Source organism: Taudactylus pleione, unplaced genomic scaffold (genome assembly GCF_031769625.1).
Source record: "Taudactylus pleione unplaced genomic scaffold, aTauple2 ptg003085l, whole genome shotgun sequence".
Taxonomy (NCBI): Eukaryota; Metazoa; Chordata; class Amphibia; order Anura; family Myobatrachidae; genus Taudactylus; species Taudactylus pleione.
Window position 1 is genome coordinate 14,506 of NW_028287447.1, and position 22,893 is coordinate 37,398.

Here is a 22,893-nt window from a genome sequence, read left to right on the forward strand (position 1 = left end):
TTACTCACCGCTGGACTGGTGTCTTTAGGCTCCGAGGCATTCAGACGCCAATGGCAGTGGTGGGTTATGGCTGAGGATTTTCACCGGGGTCCGTTAGGACTTCCATGCGTGTGTCCTGACTCCTGTGTTAGCAGGCATGGGCGCAACCATGTTGGTTCATCTCACCTGATCAGTCTCCTCCAATGGCAGCACTGCAAGTCTCCCAGCTGATCTCATGATCCAATGACCAGCTGGCTAGGGGTATTTAGGTCCAACTCCTGCAACAGGAAGTTGCTGATCAACATCACCGTATGGCTGAACGTAGGCATTCCTTGTGACAACCGTCTTATTCTCCAGAGGCTGTATTCCTTCCCTTGGTGTTTCCTGTTTGTTCTCTGTGACCTCTGTGTGTCCAGTACAATTCATCCTGTGTTTCTCAAGTTACATTTCTGTGTATCCAGTCCCTGTGTGCAGGACAATTCATCCTGTGTTTCTCAAGTCGCACTTCTGTGTATCCAGTCCCCATGTCCAGTACAATTCATCCTGTGTGTCTCAAGTTGGACCTCTGTGTATCCAGTCCCCGTGTCCAGTACAATTCATCCCGTGTGTTTCAAGTGCACCTCCATGTATTCAAATCTCCATGTTCAGTACAAGTTCATCCTGCGTGTACAGATACATACCACTGTACATCCTTTCAAGTACTCTGCCATTGCGTCCGGAGTCGCACCTTTGTGTACAAGTACACATCGTTAGGTACTATGCCAAGGTCATCTGCCGGTGCGTCCCCATCGTGTACAAAGTACGCACCATTGTGCATCAGTACAAGTTGTCCACACCTCCAGTGCGCCCCAAGTGGCATCTTTGTGTACTCCGTTCTGGAATCTCAGTATATCTCCATCTCTGCATTTCCAGTACCTTTCTGGAGCATCCCTGTGTATTCAGTCCCTGTGTTTTAGTACAAGCCATTCCTCTGTGTTATTTCCAGTGTTCCCTGTGTTAGTCGTGTTCAGTATATTATCCTAGTCTTCTGTCATTCCCAAGTACCTGTCCAGAGGGCTGCAACCTGCTTACTTGGAGCGGCGAAAACCATATCCCAATTGGAGGGGTCACTGGAGAGAACCACCAAGTGAGTTAGACTCAATTGGGAGACTTAGTCTGTCACCCCCGTCATTTCACTACAAATATCCTAACCCCCCCCCCGGTTCTTAACCTCATCAGAGGTAGTCCCATTACCCGGTTGTGACAGTCCCTATAGGACAAAACGCGTTACTCAGGAGTGGTCACTCCTAAGGAAGTCCCTATAGCTCATGTGTACTCATCATATACATTCCTGTGGAGTACTAAAAAGGGATACTAGGAGATCTTTGGAAAGACGTTACAGGCTATAAATATAGAATCATTTGGTGCACAGCCTTTATTATATATGCCACAATATATATGAAGGAAATACTATACTATATTATCCCTCTCCCTTATGGGCTTGAATGAGCTCTTTTAAGGTGATCCAACCTGAGGACATCCTGAGTCCATCCCATTCAGTGTGAACTTTGCAATTTGAAATTCTAATAAGATTTTTATAGATAAAGTTTTTTCTCTTGGTACGCACATTTGATTTGAGCATCGGTTGCAACTTAATAATATTACACTATCGGGCATGTTTATTTAACCTCTTTATAATCTCCATACATTTCTAGTTAATAAAAATATGTATAAATAATGGTGTAGGATGTGTTTCAACACAAGTTTGGCTTCCTCAGTTGGGTTTTTTTCTAAAAGGATGTATTTTATACTTTTGTGTTTTGTAATTTATTAGGTTGATGTTACGATTAATATTAAGGTTGAAGATATAGAGGGAGAAGAAGAGACGTATGTGACTGATATAAAGCCAGAAGATATAGAGGGCAAAGAAGAGATGTATGTGACTTATATGAAGACAGAAGATATAGAGGGAGAAGAAGAGACGTATGTGACTGATAATAAGACAGACGATATAGAGGGAGAAGAAGAGACGTATGTGACTGATATGAATACAGACGATATAGAGGGAGAAGAAGAGACATATGTGACTGATAATAAGACAGACGATATAGAGGGAGAAGAAGAGACATATGTGACTGATATGAATACAGACGATATAGAGGGAGAAGAAGAGACGTATGTGACTGATATGAAAGTAGAAGATACAGAGAAAGAAGAAGAGATTTACATGGCTGATATGAAGACAGAAGATATAGAGGGAGAAGAAGAGACGTATGTGACTGATATGAAGGCAGAAGATATAGAGGGAGAAGTAGAGATGTATGTGACTGATATTAAGGCAGAAGATATAGAGGGAGAAGAAGAGACGTATGTGAGGGGTGATCAGCAGTGTAAGGAGGAGGAAATCCCTACAGATATCAGCACAGGTGAGTAATAAAGACTTATTGCAGAAAAGAGTCGCATACCCCTTGCACTACAACACAGGGCTGTAGCTAGCTATGGGCAACTGGTGCTGTCGCACAGGTTGCAGAGGCTTTGTGGCCAGCACCTTTAACCGCCTCCCACCGGCCCTTGCTCCTTGCTAGCAGTATGCCTGCAGCCAGGATTGCTGGTGGAGTACCCGGGGAGCATCCTGTGGATGCTTCAGACGAGCATCCTGGCCATTATATGCAGCCATTCCTTGCACTTACTGAGGCAGCGGTTCACGCTGTCATGTAATGACGTTGTATGCTCAATGGGTGGGGTCAGCACAGGGCGCAACTATGCCATTACAGCCCTGCCACAAAAATCCCTTATTCTACGTGCTCAGCCAAAGCTTGGCCTGGCCTACTGATACAACATAGGATAATATGCTGAATATTTGTGCTCACTTCCTAATGAGAAGAACTAGCAGACATTTCTGTATGCTGAAGGTATCACCGTGAGGGTCTTTTGGAATTCAATAATATCTCCCCACACTGCTCTCTTGCTTTTTCTTAGTAGAAATTTGCAATAAAAAAACATTCATGTAAATATTCCCCAAAATGGCGACCTCTGCACATTCCCAGCTTCTCTCTCTGTACATCCCATGGATATTGCGCATCTTTCCTGTAAGCCTGGAGGCAGCAGTGTCTTGTTAACGTGCCTTCAGCTTTCATGGTCTAGTACAGGCCTGGCCAACCTGTGGCCCTCCAGCTGTTGTGTAACTACACATCCTAGCGTGCCCTGCCACAGTTTTAGCATTTCCTAATAGCCAAACTACAGCAGGGCATGCTGGGACTTGTATTTTCACAGCAGCTGCAGAGTCACAGGTTGGCCAGGCCTGGTCTAGGTTTTCAGAACACATTATGGCCCTCATTCAGAGTCGGTCGCTTGATGCAAGCGATCGCTATGAATGAGGGCGGCTGCTTGCATTTTTTAGTGCGGCCTCCGGGTCGCCCACAGCTCTAGCGAGCGACCAGGTTGATGGTCGCAATTGTCAAGACCATTGTGACCATCGGGGCTAGCGACGAGACCCTAAGGTTGGGTCTCGGCATCAGCAAGCCCCAGCTTGTTCGAGCAGGAAGCTCCCCACTGACATCACTGGGAACGCCTCCGTTTGCTCAGCCGCCCCCCCCCCCCCCCGGCCCACCTCCCAAACGGGGCGAGCTGTCACTCACTATCGTTTGGTGCGAGACCCATAGCGACAGGTCTGAATCAGGCCCAGAGTCCTGTGTTGAATAACTGAGCAAGTTGAATGAAGGATAAATGCTATATATATGTAATAGCTCCATCCCATATATGAATGTGTGGATGGACAGGGTTTATGCCTATATTTTAATTCACTGAATTCATTACTTTTGTTCACTTCTTTATGGTTTTAGAATAATTTTGGCTGCTCCTCTTGTCTTACAGACAATATTAAAAGTAACAATAAAAGTTATATCTTGGATACCCCAGTGCCCCCCTTCAGGCATGTCTTTCTCTCTCCTCTATTCTTTGGTCTAATACCCATTGCCTGTGGTAGCACCCCCCAACCAAATATAATAAATATTGGGGCTCACCATTGTCCCATACTGAGGGGTACAATGTATCTGGTGTGACTAGATAACCCTTTTTGAGTCCCTAGGAGTGTTACCATAAGCCCAAAATAATTCTCCAATCACCTGGAGGAACATCTGACACTTTGGGGCTTGTCACCTCCACTCACAATCTGTGTATCCAGCAAAGGCAGTGATCGCGGTGAGTGACAAAATATGTGGGTCCCAGGGACCCTCCACTTTAAAAAAAAAAATGGAGTCCTACCTGACCATTTCTGGGTCCCATCATAATTTATGCTTTAGAGCTCCCCATATGCCTCTCAGACCTCCCCTAACCCCTTACAAATGATGCCGCACAGCCATGCCCGGCCTTTACACATTATGCCGCACATTAATGCCCTTTACACATTATGCCGCACAGCAGTGCCCGGCCTTTACACATTATGCCGCACAGCAGTGCCCGGTCTTTACACATTATGCCGCACAGCAGTGCCCGGTCTTTACACATTATGCCACACAGCAGTGCCCGGTCTTTACATATTATGTCGCACAGCAGTGCCCGGTCTTTACACATTATGCCACACAGCAGTGCCCGGTCTTTACACATTATGCCGCACAGCAGTGCCCGGTCTTTACACATTATGCCGCACAGCAGTGCCCGGTCTTTACACATTATGCCACACAGCAGTGCCCGGTCTTTACACATTATGCCGCACAGCAGTGCCCGGTCTTTACACATTATGCCGCACAGCAGTGCCCGGTCTTTACACATTATGCCGCACAGCAGTGCCCGGTCTTTACACATTATGCCACACAGCAGTGCCCGGTCTTTACATATTATGCCACACAGCAGTGCCCCATCTTTACACATTATGCCACACAGCAGTGCCCGGTCTTTACATATTATGCCACACAGCAGTGCCCCATCTTTACACATTATGCCACACAGCAGTGCCCCATCTTTACACATTATGCCACACAGCAGTGCCCGGTCTTTACATATTATGCCACACAGCAGTGCCCCATCTTTACACATTATGCCACACAGCAGTGCCCGGTCTTTACATATTATGCCACACAGCAGTGCCCCATCTTTACACATTATGCCACACAGCAGTGCCCGGTCTTTACATATTATGTCGCACAGCAGTGCCCGGTCTTTACACATTATGCTGCACAGCAGTGCCCCATCTTTACACATTATGCCACACAGCAGTGCCCGGTCTTTACATATTATGTCGCACAGCTGTGCCCGGTCTTTACATATTTTGCCACACAGCAATGCCCGATTTTTAAACATTATGCCGCAAGGTAATGTCCCGTCTTTACACATTATGCCATGCAGTAATAGACCTTACAAATGATGCCACACAGCCATGCCTGGCCTTTACACATTATGCCGCACATTATTGCCCTTTAGTCCCCATATGCATTGCCCCAGCAGTAGTCCCCCTATGCATTGCCCCCAGTAATTGACCCCCTATGCATTGCCACTAGTAGTAGTGCTCCTATGCATTGCCCCAGTAGACCCCCTATGCATTACCCCTAGTAGTAATCCCCCTATGCGTTATCCCTAGTAGTAATCCCCCTATGCGTTATCCCTAGTAGTAATCCCCCTATGCGTTATCCCTAGTAGTAATCCCCCTATGCGTTATCCCTAGTAGTAATCCCCCTATGCATTGCCCCTAGTAGTAATCCCCCTATGCATTGCCCCCAGTAGTAATCCCCCTCATGCATTACCCCTAGTAGTCCCCCTATACATTGCCCCAGTAGTTTACCTATGTATTGCCCCCAGTATTGGCCTACCTATTTGCCCTTTGGTGACCTGGGCCTAATGCCCAGGTCACTCACACCTTCAATCGGGTCTAATGATCCCTATGTAGCCCAGGTCTTGTGCCCAGCTATGGGCCTATTGTCTGAAATTATTCCACAGGCCTAGTGCCCGACAACCCTGGTGGTCTAGGGAGGGGTTAAATAACGGTGGTCAAAGGCCGCCTACTCGTAAGGTGGAAGAGGCTGCGCAGGGGAACTTCGTTAGTTCTTTTTCTTTCCATCTCCGCAGTCCTCTTCGGTCCTCAGCTTCAGTCTTCTGCCGATGGCCCATCCTGGCCAGCGGCACCGCCTCTTCCTTTCTTCCTCCTTGATCTCGCCGTCTTCTGGCCTCTTGTGCGGACGCCGGAACTGTTGCCGCGCCGCTCTTCTCTTGTCTCCGGGAGGTCTTCACTCCTCCCCTTCACCACCGGACTGAACTTTTCCGCTCAGCGGTGTCTGATTCAAGGGCTGTGACACGGCAATCCGCGATTGGCTCGTCGCATCTGCCTCCTATTGGCTGCTGGACCGCGAGCCGTATTTGGCTCGTGGCCATTGCCAAACAACCGCCGCTTCTGGGCAGCGAGCTCCGCTTAGCTTGTGCCTGGAGCCAAGCTTCTCCCGCCACCACTTTACCACTGACGCTGGTGGAAGGGACCAGGCGGCCCCTTCACCAGGTACCTGCCGTGGTGGCTTACCCGGCACTGGGAACAAACACACTATCCCAGCGCCCGGCACGGATGCTGTGCCGATGCTGGGGTCAGATCATACACTTGATCCCAGCATGGCTTTCCACAGCAGCAGCCAATAACAGACAGCATTGTGTCTTTCTCAGGGGGACGGGCTGCGCTGCAGCCAGCTGTCAGGGATTGGCCACAGCACAACGCGTCCCCGGGGACCCGGCTACTTTTTAAAAGTGAATCCCCATTGCTCAATAGCGGGTAAAATACGTTCTATAGCGCGTATTTGCGAACACTGAAAGGACAGTATAGGGATTTGTTCATATTTTGGTCAAAACATTTAAGCTTGTAATCCGGCATCAGGCGTTCCTAATATTCTGCTAGTTACTCTATGAATGATCCTTCATACACCACTAACTTGTAGTTACATCTTTCTTGTCTCTCAGCTACAGAAGCTAAGTGCGAAACAAAAACCTATCGCCACGCGGCTGGTACCATGTACCATATGGGTAACATCCAGGACTGGCCTGTTTTATTTTGTTTGAAAATTGTGCCTAAAGTCCTGAATGCTGTCAGTCATGCCGATATGAGGCTGTTTTGGGTGTGGCTCACTAGCCTGTGCTTGTTTAGGAGTTAGCCTCTGGATCTGGGAGGTGAGCACATGTTACCAGCAGTTTAATGGTGTTTGATGTATATAGAATATAGATACTTGCAGGAACCTTGATACTGGGCTGTAAGCTTAAATGTTTTGCTGAAGTCCTTGTGCTTGGATTGCTAGATGTACCCAGGTTTGTAGTGGTGGGGCCAATGCCGACAACAATTGTCTTTATGTTTTGTATTAGAATAAACATGTAACCCCTGTGATAGCTATAACATAGTATAATATGTGACCATTATACATTATACCATGACACAACGGAACTTCCCCATGTGTTACTAATTTGGGGACCTGTCACCGTAGTCTCTATTGGGAAACTATCCCTGTTACAGGGAAACAATACTTTTATCATATATTATTTTATTCCCAGCAGATGGATGTAACAGAAGGAAGATCTCAGAGGGACATCTCATCTTATCTACAGATGGTGACATAGAAGGTCCCAACATCACCCGAGATTCTCTAGGACAAAACCCTAACACCACAATTATACATCCAGCACCTCACAGTGCACATGTGTCATCTGATCCCTCTGATTATGGGGAATGGTCTCCTGATACCTTAGATAGTGGTACACCTATTACAGCTCCTGCAGTAGATAAAATGTATTCCTGTTCCATAGATCCTCAACAGAACACAAAAGTCATTAATGACCAACCAACTAAGACCAGTGCAAAGCACCATACATGCTCTGAGTGTGGGAAATGTTTCACCTATAAATCAGCTCTTGTCACACATCAGAGATGTCACACAGGTGAGAAACAGTTTCCATGTTCTAAGTGTGGGAAATGTTTTACACATAAATCAGATCTTGTTACACATCAGAGATGTCACACAGGTGAGAAACCATTTCCATGCTCTGAGTGTGGGAAATGTTTTAAACATAAATCACATCTTGTTATACATCAGAGATGTCACACAGGTGAGAAACCATTTCCATGCCCCGAGTGTGGGAAATGTTTCGTCTATAAATCATCTGTTGTTATACATCTGAGACGTCACACAGGTGAGAAACCGTTTCCATGCTCTGATTGTGGGAAATGTTTCAGAGACAAAAGATATCTTGTTAGACATCAAATATGTCACACAGGTGAGAAACCATTTCCATGCTCTGAGTGTGGAAAATGTTTTACAAGAAAATCAAGTCTACTTAGACATCAGAGATGTAACACAAGTGAGAAACAATTTCCTTGCTCTGACTTTGGGAAATGTTTTACACATAAATCAAATCTTGTAAGACATCAGAGAAATCACACAGGTGAGAAACCATATCCATGCTCTGAGTGTGGGAAATGTTTTACCAGAAAATCAAGTCTACTTAGACATCAGAGATATCACACAAGTGAGAAACCATTTCCTTGCTCTGACTGTGGGAAATGTTTTACAAGATTTGATTTATGTGTAAGACATCAGAGAAATCACACAGGTGAGAAACCATTTCCATGCTCTGAGTGTGGGAAATGTTTTACACAGAAATCAAATCTTGTTATACATCAAATAATACATAAAAAAAACGAGCTGATAGACATAAAGCACAATACTTTAAGCAATTCAAATGCTTAAAATCTTTTGGCTAATTTATTGTGTTTTGAAGGTATGCAGTCGGGATGCCGATGGTCTAAATGCCGACTGTCGGCATCCCGACTGTCTAATCCCAGCTAGGCTCTAATGACAGGTGTAGAAAAAATCCCGACAGCTGTCATTTTACCTTCGCCGGGAGCCCGATGCCCGGCATACTGAGGTAAGCTGGGCACGGACAGCCGTGGGGGGGAGGGTTAGGTTAGGGGCTCCCGGGGGGACTTAGGGTTAGGCACACCTACCCCCCCGGGAGACTTAGGGTTAGGCTGCGGGGAAGTTGGGGGTTAGGTTTAGGCACTTAGAGGGGAGGTTAGGGTTAGGAGCCCCTAAGGAAGGTTGGGGGGGGGTTAGGTTAGCGATACTTATCTTAATGAACGATCAGAATTATCACCTCTGCCGGGCTGTTGCTGTTGGGATTAAATATTACACACTGATTCCGTTTTGAGTGCCAGTAATGGCAGAATGGACAATACACAGCGCCATCAGTGCACAAACATTGCTACTTTTTTTCACACAACAACCTTAATAAAAGGAAAGTATATATTACACAGTCATGGACAACTGAAGGGAACAGGGAGGGAAAGTTGTATTTTCTGTTGCTAATCAAAAGCAAGTAATCCTCAGCCTCCTTGTACTCTAGCTAAGAGATCCATGTGGTGACAAATTCCCAATGTCAGTCCATCGTGGAGAACATCACATCTTCCATCTGATGTTATACATATGTGATGTAATGAGTTACTGTTATTGTCATTACCTGTGTGTGATGGGGATCAGTGAGACATAGATTATAGTAGCACACTGCCTGTTATATACTCACACACACACAGTGCTATGTATGTCCTTTCATCACTCTGCATTTCATTCCACTGACCAATTGGCTTAGATGTAGTCATGTGTCTTATCAGCCAGACTATATCTTATCATTAAGTCTTATGGGGCAGCTAGCTGAGGGGGCAACTAACTGTGGTAATACACAAAGTGTGGAATAACTAAGTGGGTTTTCTAAACAGTTAAAAAAAGTGTAACAAACATTAAACGCCATCTGTGATCAGGTAATTTCATAATCAAACTTGACATTTCATTTTGTACTGTCCTACAAATTTCACCTTTTAATCCAAAATCAACATTTGTTAAAAATTAGATTTTTTTTATATCACTCCATGGTATCTTCTCTAAGACTATTACATCCATCACTCTCCCTGTATGTCACCCCTCTGTACACATTGCCACCTCATTACTATACTCCCCTCTTATATACACACATGGGCTTTTTCCTATATCACTCCATGGTATCTTCTCTAAGGCTATTACATCCATCACTCTCCCTGTATCTCACCCCTCTGTACACATTGCCTCCTCATTACTCTACTCCCCTCTTATATACACACATGGGCTTTTTCCTATATCACTCCATGGTATCTTCTCTAAGGCTATTACATCCGTCACTCTCCCTGTATATCACCCCTCTGTACACATTGCCACCTCATTACTATACTCCCCTCTTATATACACACATGAGCTTTTTCCTATATCACTCCATGGTATCTTCTCTAAGGCTATTACATCCGTCACTCTCCCTGTATGTCACCCCTCTGTACACATTGCCTCCTCATTACTATACTCCCCTCTTATATACACACATGAGCTTTTTCCTATATCACTCCATGGTATCTTCTCTAAGGCTATTACATCCATCACTCTCCCTGTATCTCACCCCTCTGTACACATTGCCTCCTCATTACTATACTCCCCTCTTATATACACACATGAGCTTTTTCCTATATCACTCCATGGTATATTCTCTAAGGCTATTACGTCTGTCACTCTCCCTGTATCTCACCCCTCTGTACACATTGCCTCCTCATTACTCTACTCCCCTCTTATATACACACATGAGCTTTTTCCTATATCACTCCATGGTATCTTCTCTAAGGCTATTACACCCGTCATTCTCCCTGTATCTCACCCCTCTGTACACATTGCCTCCTCATTACTCTACTCCCCTCTTATATACACATATGAGCTATATACACTGACAAACATACTTTTCCTGTCACCATAAAAATCTTTCATACACCTCCTACATCTATAATTATCTCTCTCTCCTGCTTCTATTAGCTGGTGACATATCTCCAAACTCAGGCCCCACTCATAACAGACTATAAATTCAGCTAACCACAAACATCATGTTTCTCCCATCACCCTCCCAGTCACTATAATGTGCCTTATGGAATGCTGCTCTGTCTGCAACAAATTTACATCCATCCATGACCTTTATCTCATAGAACCTCAACCTTCTGGCGATAACAGAAACATGGCTCACACAATCAAACACTCCCTCCCCTGCAGCACTGTCACACAATCAGACACTCCCTCCCCTGCAGCACTGTCACACAATCAGACACTCCCTCCCCTGCAGCACTGTCACACAATCAGACACTCTCCTGCAGCACAGTCACACAATCAGACACTCCCTCACCTGCAGCACTGTCGCACAATCAAACACTCCCTCCCCTGCAGCACTGTCGCACAATCAGACGCTCCCTCCCCTGCAGCACTGTCGCACAATCAGACGCTCCCTCCCCTGCAGCACTGTCACACAATCAGACGCTCCCTCCCCTGCAGCACTGTCGCGCAATCAAACACTCCCTCCCCTGCAGCACTGTCGCACAATCAGACGCTCCCTCCCCTGCAGCACTGTCGCACAATCAGACGCTCCCTCCCCTGCAGCACTGTCACACAATCAGACGCTCCCTCCCCTGCAGCACTGTCACACAATCAGACGCTCCCTCCCCTGCAGCACTGTCACACAATCAGACGCTCCCTCCCCTGCAGCACTGTCACACAATCAGACGCTCCCTCCCCTGCAGCACTGTCACACAATCAGACACTCCCTCCCCCTGCAGCACTGTCACACAATCACACTCCCTCCCCTGCAGCACTGTCACACAATCAGACACTCCCTCCCCTGCAGCACTGTCACACAATCAAACACTCCCTCCCCTTCAGCACTGTCGCACAATAAGACGCTCCCTCCCCTGCAGCACTGTCGCACAATCAGACGCTCCCTCCCCTGCAGCACTGTCGCACAATCAGATGCTCCCTCCCCTGCAGCACTGTCACACAATCAGACGCTCCCTCCCCTGCAGCACTGCCACACAATCAGACGCTCCCTCCCCCTGCAGCACTGTCACACAATCACACTCCCTCCCCTGCAGCACTGTCACACCATCAGACACTCCCTCCCCTGCAGCACTGTCACACAGTCAGACACTCCCCCCCTGCAGCACTGTCACACAGTCAGACACTCCCTCCACTGCAGCACTGTCACACAGTCAGACACTCCCTCCCCTGCAGCACTGTCACACAATCAGACACTCCCTCCCCTGCAGCACTGTCACACAATCAGACACTTCCTCCCCTGCAGCACTGTCACACACACCTCCAGGCCTGGTAATAGTAAAGGAGGTGGGGTTGGAATATTACTGTCCCAATCTATCACATACACAGTTCTCCCACAGGTACCTTATTTTTATTTATTACCAGTTATTTATATAGCGCACACATATTCCACAGCGCTTTACAGAGAATATTTGGCCATTCATATCAGTCCCTGGCCCAATGGAGCTTACACTCTATGGGCCTAATTCAGACCCGCGAGCGAGCGCTGGCAAGCGGGTCGATGTTGCATGACGGAGGCGGCTCCGTCGTGCGCATGCGCGAGACCTGAATAATGACGGCCAAGCCGTCGTTATGGGTCTCGCACCAAAGGGGGCGTGCTGTCGATGGTGAGTGAGAGCACGCCCACTTTGGTGGGCGTGGCTGGCCAGACGGAGGCGTTCCCATGGGAACGCCTACCGTCTGGGGCCGGCCCCACTGACATCACTAGTGATGTCAGTGGGAGTGCTTTTGGCTCTGATAGAGCCAAAAGCACTCCAGGGCTTGCGGAAGACGAGACCCTACCGCAAGGGTCTCGTCGCAAGCCCGATGGTCTTGACCATCGCAACCATCATTTTGGCCACTCGCTATAGTTGTGGGTGGTCACCCACAGCTATGCGAGCAGCCAGGAGGCCGCTCTTAATTTCAGAGGAATGGTCCTGATTCAGAGCGAGCGCTCTGTCAGAGCGTCCGGCTCTGAATCAGGGCCAATATTCGCTGTCACATGCACACGCACATACACACTAGGGTTAATTTTTATTGGGAGCCAATTAACCTACCAGTATATTTTTGGAGTGTGGGAGGAAACCAGAGTACCCGGAGGAAACCCACGCAAGCACAGGGAGAATATATAAACTCCACACAGTTAGGGCCGTGGTGGGAATCGAACCCATGACCTCAGTGCTGTGAGGCAGTAATGCTAACCATTACACCAACCGTGCTGCTACCTTCACTCATATTACATCATTTGTACATTCTATCAGGACTGTCACCCCTTTTTCTCTGTGTGTTGCTGTCTATCGCCCACCTGGTCCATCCCAACAATTTCTGGAACATATTTCTGCCTGGCTCCCTCACTTCCTATCCTCAGACATCTCCACCATCATCATCGGTGATTTCAGTATCACTACTGACAGTCCCCAATCACCTCATGCCTCCAAACTACTCCGTAACCTCCTCTCTCAGCCTCTCCCAATCAGAGGTGTAACTAGAGCCTTCAGAGCCCAGGGCAAGTTTAAGATTGGCGCTACCACCATGTATTAAAATAAATTAAAGTAATGAAAGTGGTCACATACCGGAAGGGGCGCGCCAACATCACACGTCAGCCATTTCTGTCACTCTGAGAACATTCCATTCCATGTGCACCTTACCTATATGGTGGTTTCTCACAACCTGGAACCTCTAAAGAAATCTATCCTCCCTGGGATGATGGCGTCTTCTGTCGGTAATCACACGTCCAGATGATGCCTGTTTGTGTAGGAATATTAAGATCATCATCATACAACAGTGGTTCAACCAGACTCATTCCCCCTGTGTAACTTGTCTTCTCGTTAAAGTCAGGATGTAATGGTGGGGGCAGGTGGTGCGGGTACAATGCCCTGGCCGGTAGCACCCCCTCTCCTGGGCCTGCCACGGTGCCCAGTGCATGTGCCCTGCTCGATTTCCCCCCCCTTCAGTTACACCAATGCTTCCAATGGATTACTCTACTCATCAGGAGGGTCACTGCCTTGTTCTGCTAACACCAAGGAAGAGCTAGAAGAGGATGTCTGTCATTGGTGCACATGTATAATATATAACTTATTGTTAGCTGTAACATGTATAGATTATATACAGTCAGTGATATATTACAAGAAAGAGAATTAGAAATGTGACTATAGAATGAAGCGTGTAATAAGGAAATTCTGAGCCGTTCAGCCCTACCATTAATTACTCATATTTATGTGTATATATATATGTGTCTTTCTCACTTGTTATATATCATTATATATTGTGATAATAAATTCTTTATTCCAAATCCCTCAATATTGATCAGCGTTTTTATTCTCTGTACTCTTATGTCTATTTATTTCACATTCATTGGTGATCCCAACACAGATGTTTCATAGAGAATCTTTATTTTAATTTTTTTAATTGAGTCATTTTTATTGCACTTATTTTTTAAAGTACAACAACATAATAAAATAAAGTGTACATGGCAGACAGGAAACATTAAATTCGGCATATGTAATTCCACATGGCAATGCTGACTGAGACTCCAGCTGTACAGCCACTTTCCCCCCCATCGTGTGATCTGTAATCCAGCAGAGAAGACACAATGTATCACACGGGGGTAATCCATAAGGCAGCATAGGTAACAGGGCCATAGGAGACACAGAGCATCCTAGCTGACTGAGACTCCGGCTGTACAGTCACTTTCCTCCCGGGTGATCTGTAATCCAGCAGAGAAGATGCAATATATCACACGGGGGTAATCCATCAGGCAGCATAGGTAACAGGGCCATAGGAGACACAGAGCGTCCTAGCTGACTGAGACTCCGGCTGTACAGTCACTTTCCTCCCGGGTGATCTGTAATCCAGCAGAGAAGATGCAATATATCACACGGGGGTAATCCATCAGGCAGCATAGGTAACAGGGCCATAGGAGACACAGAGCGTCCTAGCTGACTGAGACTCCGGCTGTACAGTCACTTTCCTCCCGGGTGATCTGTAATCCAGCAGAGAAGATGCAATATATCACACGGGGGTAATCCATCAGGCAGCATAGGTAACAGGGCCATAGGAGACACAGAGCGTCCTAGCTGACTGAGACGCCGGCTGTACAGTCACTTTCCTCCCTCCCGGGGGATCTGTAATCCAGCAGAGAAGATACAATGTATCACACGGGGGTAATCCATCAGGCAGCATAGGTAACAGGACTATAGGAGACACAGAGCGTCCTAGCTGACTGATACTCCGGCTGCACAGTCACTTTCCTCCCTCCCGGGTGATCTGTAATCCAGCAGAGAAGATACAATGTATCACACGGGGGTAATCCATCAGCAGCATAGGTAACAGGGCCATAGGAGACAGAGCGTCCTAGCTGACTGATACTCCGGCTGCACAGTCACTTCCCTCCCGGGTGATCTGTAATCCAGCAGAGAAGATACAATGCAACACACGGGGGTAATCCATCAGGCAGCATAGGTAACAGGGCCATAGGAGACACAGAGCATCCTAGCTGATTTATACTCCAGCTGTACAGTCACTTTCCTCCCGGGTGATCTGTAATCCAGCAGAGAAGATACAATGTAACACACGGGGTAATCCATCAGGCAGCATAGGTAACAGGACCATAGGAGACAGAGCGTTCTAGACAGTGGACTATTTATGCTGTGTAGATTTATATATATATATATATATATATATATATATAAATCTCATCATCGCTAACTAATATATTATGCACAGTTTGCTAATTGTTTTTAATGTTGTGTTTTATATTAAATGCGACTAAAGATTTTTAGACCCGTTCCATCTCCACTGAATGTTTCTATGTGATCAGCGCTGTTTTATTACTTGTGTGTGGTAGGCACAGACACAACTGCGAGAGCACAAATATTGGAGGTGCTCGATCGCTCACAGAGCTGATTACTATGGGACCTGGCCAAAATATCTGCATATCTCCACTTGAGGTGAGGAACTCGAGGCATAAATATGTCTAGCTGTAAGAGGAATCCTCTATAATTCTATGTAATCCAGCAATAGTCTGACTTACAATTTGATCAGCTCTTCATCTAAGACATAATATAGACGATATATTATGTGACAGTATAGAGGTGGTGACGTGGGCGGGGTGGGTGCGGACGTGCGGCACTGGTCTGGTATGTTAGAAGTTAAATCTTAGATGAGGACTAGAAGAGCGAGCAGCAGCAGTGAGCGTGCAGGTGGTGGTCCTGCTGCTGAGAGATCATGGGGTGGGGGGGAATTGGGAATGAATAATGAACAGTGTGGGGGGCAGAGGTGGTAATAATAACTAAGCAAGGACTGGAGATAGTATGTATGTAGTATGAGTTGCAACTTGCAGTAGGTGCTGGGTCTGAGGAGGGGGCTACCTAAGGAGCCGTGCCTCTGAGACATTGAGTTAAGTGCGTGTGCATTTGCTGAGCTGTGGTGGTAGGGAAGGAGGGTGACTGAGTTCTAGCTCAGGAGGAGCACTGTGTATAAGTGACTTCACACTTCAGGGGTCATTTGCTGAACTGTTGTGGTAGGGAAGGAGGGTGACTGAGTTCTAGCTCAGGAGGAGCACTGTGTATAAGTGACTTCACACTTCAGGGGTCATTTGCTGAGCTGTTGTGGTGATAGGGAAGGAGGGTGACTGAGTTCTAGCTCAGGAGGAGCACTGTGTATAAGTGACTTCACACTTCAGGGGTCATTTGCTGAGCTGTGGTGATAGGGAAGGAGGGTGACTGAGTTCTAGCTCAGGAGGAGCACTGTGTATAAGTGACTTCACACTTCAGGGGTCATTTGCTGAACTGAGTGGGGGTGGCTGAAGCTGAAAGGGGGTGTAGTCAGCATCTCAGCATGTGGCATGCTGATGGCTACCATCCCACAGCATCGGGAACCCGGTACCACAATCTCAACCGCAGGCAAGTTAAGTATTGGGCAGTAGGGAGAGGGTTAGGGATTGGTGGGGGTTCGGTTTAGGGTGCGAGGATGGGGTTGTTAGGTTTAGACACTCGGGGGGCGGGGGCGCACTCCAACATTCCTCGCACAGGGTGCTGGAACACCTGGGGCCGGTCCTGATTATCACTGACACCGCAGAGTGAATTTACACTACAACAACTTGATACAACTAGATACCAACAAGGCTGCTCTTATTCATCTAGCTGCATTGTGCTGGCAATCACAGTATGATGAACAACTGAGTATTAATCTCATATATCCACTTCTGTTGTACTGACGATCTATACAGAGGATGAATCATTGGTCTAGTACCTGAGAAAATAACCAGCTTCATACCTAAAAGAAGCTATATTATATATAATATCCACCTACAGCACATGGCTATTATTGTATCTAAATTATATTATATATAATATCCACCTACAGCACATGGCTATTATTGTATCTATATTATATATAATATCCACCTACAGCACATGGCTATTATTGTATCTATATTATATATAATATCCACCTACAGCACATGGCTATTATTGTATCTATATTATATATATATATAATATCCACCTACAGCACATGGTTATTATTGTATCTATATTATATTATATATAATATCCACCTACAGCACATGGTTATTATTGTAGCTATATTATATTACATATAATATCCACCTACAGCACATGGTTATTATTGTATCTATATTATACTATATATAATATCCACCTACAGCACATGGTTATTATTGTATCTATATTATATATAATATCCACCTACAGCACATGGTTATTATTGTATCTATATTATATTATATATAATATCCACCTACAGCACATGGCTATTATTGTATCTATATTATATTATATATAATATCCACCTACAGCACATGGTTATTATTGTATCTATATTATATTATATATAATATCGACCTACAGCACATGGCTATTATTGTATCTATATTATATTATATAGAATATCCACCTACAGCACATGGCTATTATTGTATCTATATTATATTATATATAATATCCACCTACAGCACATGGCTATTATTGTATCTATACTATATATAATATCCACCTACAGCACATGGTTATTATTGTATCTATACTATATATAATATCCACCTACAGCACATGGCTATTATTGTATCTATATTATATATAATATCCACCTACAGCACATGGCTATTTTTGTATCTATATTATATTATATATAATATCCACCTACAGCACATGGCTATTATTGTATCTATATTATATATAATATCCACCTACAGCACATGGTTATTATTGTATCTATATTATATATAATATCCACCTACAGCACATGGTTATTATTGTATCTATATTATATATAATATCCACCTACAGCACATGGTTATTATTGTATCTATATTATATTATATTATATATAATATTCACCTACAGCACATGGTTATTATTGTATCTATATTATATATAATATCCACCTACAACACATGGCTATTATTGTATCTCTATTATGTTATATAAAATAGCCACCTACAGCACATGGTTATTATTGTATCTATATTATATAGAATATCCACCTACAGCACATGGCTATTATTGTATCTATATTATATTATATATAATATCCACCTACAGCACATGGTTATTATTGTATCTATATTATATAGAATATCCACCTACTGCACATGGCTATTATTGTATCTATATTATACTATATATAATATCCACCTACAGCACATGGTTATTATTGTATCTATATTATATATAATATCCACCTACAGCACATGGTTATTATTGTATCTATATTATATATAATATCCACCTACAGCACATGGTTATTATTGTATCTATATTATATTATATATAATATCCACCTACAGCACATGGTTATTATTGTATCTATATTATATTATATATAATATCCACCTACAGCACATGGTTATTATTGTATCTATATTATATTATATATAATATCCACCTACAGCACATGGTTATTATTGTATCTATATTATATTATATATAATATCCACCTACAGCACATAGTTATTATTGTATCTATATTATATATAATATCCACCTACAGCACATGGTTATTATTGTATCTATATTATATATAATATCCACCTACAGCACATGGCTATTATTGTATCTATATTATATATAATATCCACCTACAGCACATGGCTATTATTGTATCTGTACTATATATAATATCCACCTACAGCACATGGTTATTATTGTATCTATATTATATTATATATAATATCCACCTTCAGCACATGGCTATTATTGTATCTCTATTATGTTATATATAATATCCACCTACAGCACATGGCTATTATTGTATCTCTATTATATTATATATAATATCCACCTACAGCACATGGTTATTATTGTATCTATATTATATTATATATCATATCCACCTACAGCACATGGCTATTATTGTATCTATATTATATTATATATCATATCCACCTACAGCACATGGCTATTATTGTATCTATATTATAAATAATATCCACCTACAGCACATGGCTATTATTGTATCTATATTATATTATATATAATATCCACCTACAGCACATGGTTATTATTGTATCTATATTATATTATATATAATATCCACCTACAGCACATGGCTATTATTGTATCTGCTGATATAAGGATATAAATAAATGAGACAACAAAGCATCTGGGTAATATTTATTCATATGAGCCACATATAGAAGAGACTTTATACTCCAGACAACACAAACGCATAATTAATCATTATCTATAGACATAATAGTTGATTATGAGAGGTGTATACTAATATAAGTCGGCCCAATTAAGTGACATAACCCTTAGTATATCATTTAATTCTATTTTCTCTCTTCAATCCTTATTTTTATACTTAGCCGTTCATGAATCTTTAGAGGGACCATATACATTTTTAGTACATACTTAATAAAAGTTAATTTTTAGTAATTCATTATAAACCTCCTGATTGGTGCACCTATATACCACCCCTTTTCTTCCTCTTGTTGTACCGGGGAGCAGGTTATGTAAGGAATATAGACTGGGTCCTGTATACGTTTGGTAGTACAGTCTCCTCCACAGCCTCATATTACATTCATTTCTCAGTGATGTCAGATACACTTACTGCTATTATATCAGGGTATATACCTACATGATCTAACTCTATATAATGTGTCTGTGACGTCACCAGATGTCAGATACACTTACTGCTATTATATCAGGGTATATACCTACATGATCTAACTGTATATAATGTGTCTGTGATGTCACCAGATGTCAGATACACTTACTGCTATTATATCAGGGTATATACCTACATGATCTAACTGTATATAATGTGTCTGTGATGTCACCAGATGTCAGATACACTTACTGCTATTATATCAGGGTATATACCTACATGATCTAACTGTATATAATGTGTCTGTGACATCACCAGATGTCAGATACACTTACTGCTATTATATCAGGGTATATACCTACATGATCTAACTGTATATAATGTGTCTGTGATGTCACCAGATGTCAGATACACTTACTGCTATTATATCAGGGTATATACCTACATGATCTAACAGTATATAATGTGTCTGTGACGTCACCAGATGTCAGATACACTTACTGCTATTATATCAGGGTATATACCTACATGATCTAACTGTATATAATGTGTCTGTGATGTCACCAGATGTCAGATACACTTACTGCTATTATATCAGGGTATATACCTACATGATCTAACTGTATATAATGTGTCTGTGACGTCACCAGATGTCAGATACACTTACTGCTATTATATCAGGATATATAACTACATGATCTAACAGTATATAATGTGTCTGTGATGTCACCAGATGTCAGATACACTTACTGCTATTATATCAGGGTATATATATACATGATCTAACAGTATATAATGTGTCTGTGATGTCACCAGATGTCAGATATATATCCTGATATAATAGCAGTAAGTGTATCTGACATCTGGTGACATCACAGACACATTATATACTGTTAGATCATGTATATATATACCCTGATATAATAGCAGTAAGTGTATCTGACATCTGGTTACATCACAGACACATTATATACTGTTAGATCATGTAGTTATATATCCTGATATAATAGCAGTAAGTGTAACTACATGATCTAACTGTATATAATGTGTCTGTGATGTAACCAGATGAGAGATAATTGGTGACAAATTGGGACTGATAATAACTGGGAATTTACCTCTTTGACGTCCTTTAGGGGTTGTTATTGGTAATTTATACCCCAGGATAATTCACTTTGCAGCCCCATTGGGACAAAACATCATAACATTTAAAATTTGTTATCCTGGAGAGATACAAGAATCCACAGAGTGTATATGAGCTGCAGAATAGATACAGTATACATATGAGTATAATAAATGATACATTGTAGACACCACGGAGTGTATATGAGTTGCAGAATAGATACAGTATACATATGAGTATAATAATATATACATTGTAGACACCACGGAGTGTATATGAGCTGCAGAATAGATACAGTATACATATGAGGAGTATAATAATATATACATTGTAGTAACCACGGAGTGTATATGAGCTGCAGAATAGATACAGTATACATGAGGAGTATAAGAAATGATACATTGTAGTAACCACAGAGTGTATGTGATCTGCAGAATAGATACAGTATACATATGAGGAGAATAATAAATGATACATTGTAGTAACCACGGAGTGTATATGATCTGCAGAATAGATACAGTATACATATGAGTATAATAAATGATACATTGTAGTAACCACGGAGTGTATATGATCTGCAGAATAGATACAGTATACATATGAGTATAATAAATGATACATTGTAGTAACCACAGAGTGTATATGAGCTGCAGGATACAGTATACATATGAGGAGTATAATAAATAATACATTGTAGTAACCACAGAGTGTATATGAGCTGCAGAATAGATACAGTATACATATGAGTATAATAAATGATACATTGTAGTAACCACAGAGTGTATATGATCTGCAGAATAGATACAGTATACATATGAGGAGTATAATAAATGATACATTGTAGTAACCACAGAGTGTATATGAGCTGCAGAATATAGTATACATATGAGGAGTATAATAAATGATGCATTCTAGACATCACGGAGTGTATATGAGCAGCAGTATCGATACAGTATACATATGAGGAGTATAATAAATGATACATTGTAGACACCACAGAGTGTATATGAGCTGCAGAATAGATACAGTATACATATGAGTATAATAAATGATACATTGTAGTAACCACAGAGTGTATATGATCTGCAGAATAGATACAGTATACATATGAGGAGTATAATAAATGATACATTGTAGTAACCACGGAGTGTATATGAGCTGCAGAATAGATATAGTATACATATGAGTATAATAAATGATGCATTGTAGACACCACGGAGTGTATATGAGCTGCAGGATACAGTATACATATGAGTATAATAAATGATACATTGTAGTAACCACAGAGTGTATATGATCTGCAGAATAGATACAGTATACATATGAGGAGTATAATAAATGATACATTGTAGTAACCACGGAGTGTATATGAGCTGCAGAATAGATATAGTATACATATGAGTATAATAAATGATGCATTGTAGACACCACGGAGTGTATATGAGCTGCAGAATAGATACAGTATACATATGAGTATAATAAATTATACATTGTAGTAACCACAGAGTGTATGTGATCTGCAGAATAGATACAGTATACATATGAGGAGTATAATAAATGATACATTGTAGTAACCACGGAGTGTATATGATCTGCAGAATAGATACAGTATACATATGAGGAGTATAATAAATGATACATTGTAGTAACCACAGAGTGTATATGAGCTGCAGAATAGATACAGTATACATATGAGGAGTATAATAAATCACACATTGTAGACACCACGGAGTGTATATGAGCAGCAGTATCGATACAGTATACATATGAGGAGTATAATAAATGATACATTGTAGACACCACAGAGTGTATATGAGCTGCAGAATAGATACAGTATACATATGAGGAGTATAATAAATG

The 22,893-nt window shown here is 42.7% G+C and overlaps 1 protein-coding gene across 1 annotated transcript in view; it reads left to right on the forward strand.

The window, feature by feature from the left end:
- Positions 1–1,793: 1,793 nt before the first annotated feature.
- The window catches only part of LOC148430943 (uncharacterized), a 62,085-nt gene continuing 40,985 nt past the window's right edge, over positions 1,794–22,893 (forward strand). The window contains 2 exon segments of the mRNA XM_088466410.1: positions 1,794–2,384; positions 7,474–8,583. Of these exon segments, the coding sequence (XP_088322536.1) occupies positions 1,892–2,384; positions 7,474–8,583 (1,603 nt within the window). The 5' untranslated portion in view covers positions 1,794–1,891.